Source organism: Austrofundulus limnaeus, unplaced genomic scaffold (genome assembly GCF_001266775.1).
Source record: "Austrofundulus limnaeus strain Quisiro unplaced genomic scaffold, Austrofundulus_limnaeus-1.0 Scaffold564, whole genome shotgun sequence".
Taxonomy (NCBI): domain Eukaryota; kingdom Metazoa; phylum Chordata; class Actinopteri; order Cyprinodontiformes; family Rivulidae; genus Austrofundulus; species Austrofundulus limnaeus.
Window position 1 is genome coordinate 251,096 of NW_013952966.1, and position 1,476 is coordinate 252,571.

Below are 1,476 nucleotides of genomic sequence, written 5' to 3' on the forward strand. Positions count from 1 at the left end.
AGGCAATTAAATATTCATGTATGTGTAAATTTATTGCCATAATTGCAGGTGAGTCACACAAATTTATGTTTTTATAAAACATGTAGCCCCCCCAAGACCAATTTCCTAGGGGAAACACTGAGAAGAGTTTATTTACTTGTTGAGGCAAAAGTAATAAAAAGTTAACTAAAATCTAAGAATTTGGGAATATAAAATTTGAGACAAATTAAAGAGCAGCTTTAATGACCTGTTTAGAACAGCCCACCTTCACCTTCCTCACCTGACAACATCCATGGAGGCTGCTCCGGACTTAAAGAAGTCTGTGGTGTCTTCAATGGTTGGAACGTTGCTGAGAATGCCCCTCCAGATAGTCTTCAGTTAAAGAAAGAACAAATATTTACCTCATTGTGCTAAGTTGTACATTGTCTATATAAAAACAAGAAACACTGTAGCAGGCTGACCCTGATTTCCTCTGCCATCTTCTTCTCCTCGTCGTYCAGCTCCACGCTGGAGCTTTCTCCAGAAGAGAAGTATTTGGAGGCAGGAATCATCTTCCCATCTTCAAACTGCAGATTCTTGATGAGGAGCTGCAGATCAAACAGCCCACAGATAAAACACAACAAGACGGGAGGTCACAGTGACACAGTGGCCTGTTTGTGTTGGATGTTTGTTTAGTAGCAAATCAAACTCACAGCTTGCCCATCAGTCCCAAACAGGACGAGGCCAGTCTTTGTGACGAGGCCAGGTCGAGAAGCACCCTCCAGTTCCAGAGGCTGACCGTCTGGAGCTGACCCCCCCAGCATGGATGAGCCATAAAGGGTCACAGGCTGAGGAAAGACACACCGAAGAACTTAAAACAGCAAAGGGTGCCCATGTTTCCTTTCTGTTTGGGGTCAGTTTCATTAGCTGCGTTTCCATTGACCTTGAAAATGCGCAAATTAGAATTTCGAAAATAAATTTGCTCAATGGAAACACGTCAATTTAGAAAAAAAATATGTTTTTCAACAAAATGTTTTTGCGCTAGGAAGCGGTGGTTTTTTGGCCGTATCGAAATTGATGTATTTCGCAAAACTGCAATGGAAACACTTTTTTTGCATCACAGGAGTCACGTGATCTAGAACTGGTTGTTTCTACTGGTGAAAAGACGACGAAGAAGACAACAGGAAGTAAAAGTAAAAGTACTGTAGTAGTGAAATCACCGAATAGTAAAAGAAAGTATTACACCCACCAACTACATTTTCCCCAAAACGCAGCGTACCTAGCCACTCCCAAGTATAAGGGGCTTGTCACTTGAAAGCCTGGATAAGACTCCAACGTCTGAGCGCTAGGGTCGTGGTAGAAATGCTATGTGTTTATTTCCATTGTCGCCATGTTTGTAATGAATTATCGCGAGAACAAGCGTATTCACGCGTGATTTTAAAAGCGTTTCTTACTTAAAGGCACAGTGTGTAGGATTTGTTGTTTTCAGCGACATCTAGTGGTTGAGTGGTTGAATCA

General features: G+C 41.8%; 1 protein-coding gene across 1 annotated transcript in view; it reads right to left on the reverse strand.

Annotated features, from left to right (window-relative positions):
* Positions 1-1,476, reverse strand: part of aldh1l2 (aldehyde dehydrogenase 1 family, member L2) — a gene marked incomplete in the record, with an annotated part of 44,459 nt that overhangs the window by 24,309 nt on the left and 18,674 nt on the right. The window contains 3 exon segments of the mRNA XM_014026528.1: positions 260-351; positions 441-566; positions 672-806. Of these exon segments, the coding sequence (XP_013881982.1) occupies positions 260-351; positions 441-566; positions 672-806 (353 nt within the window).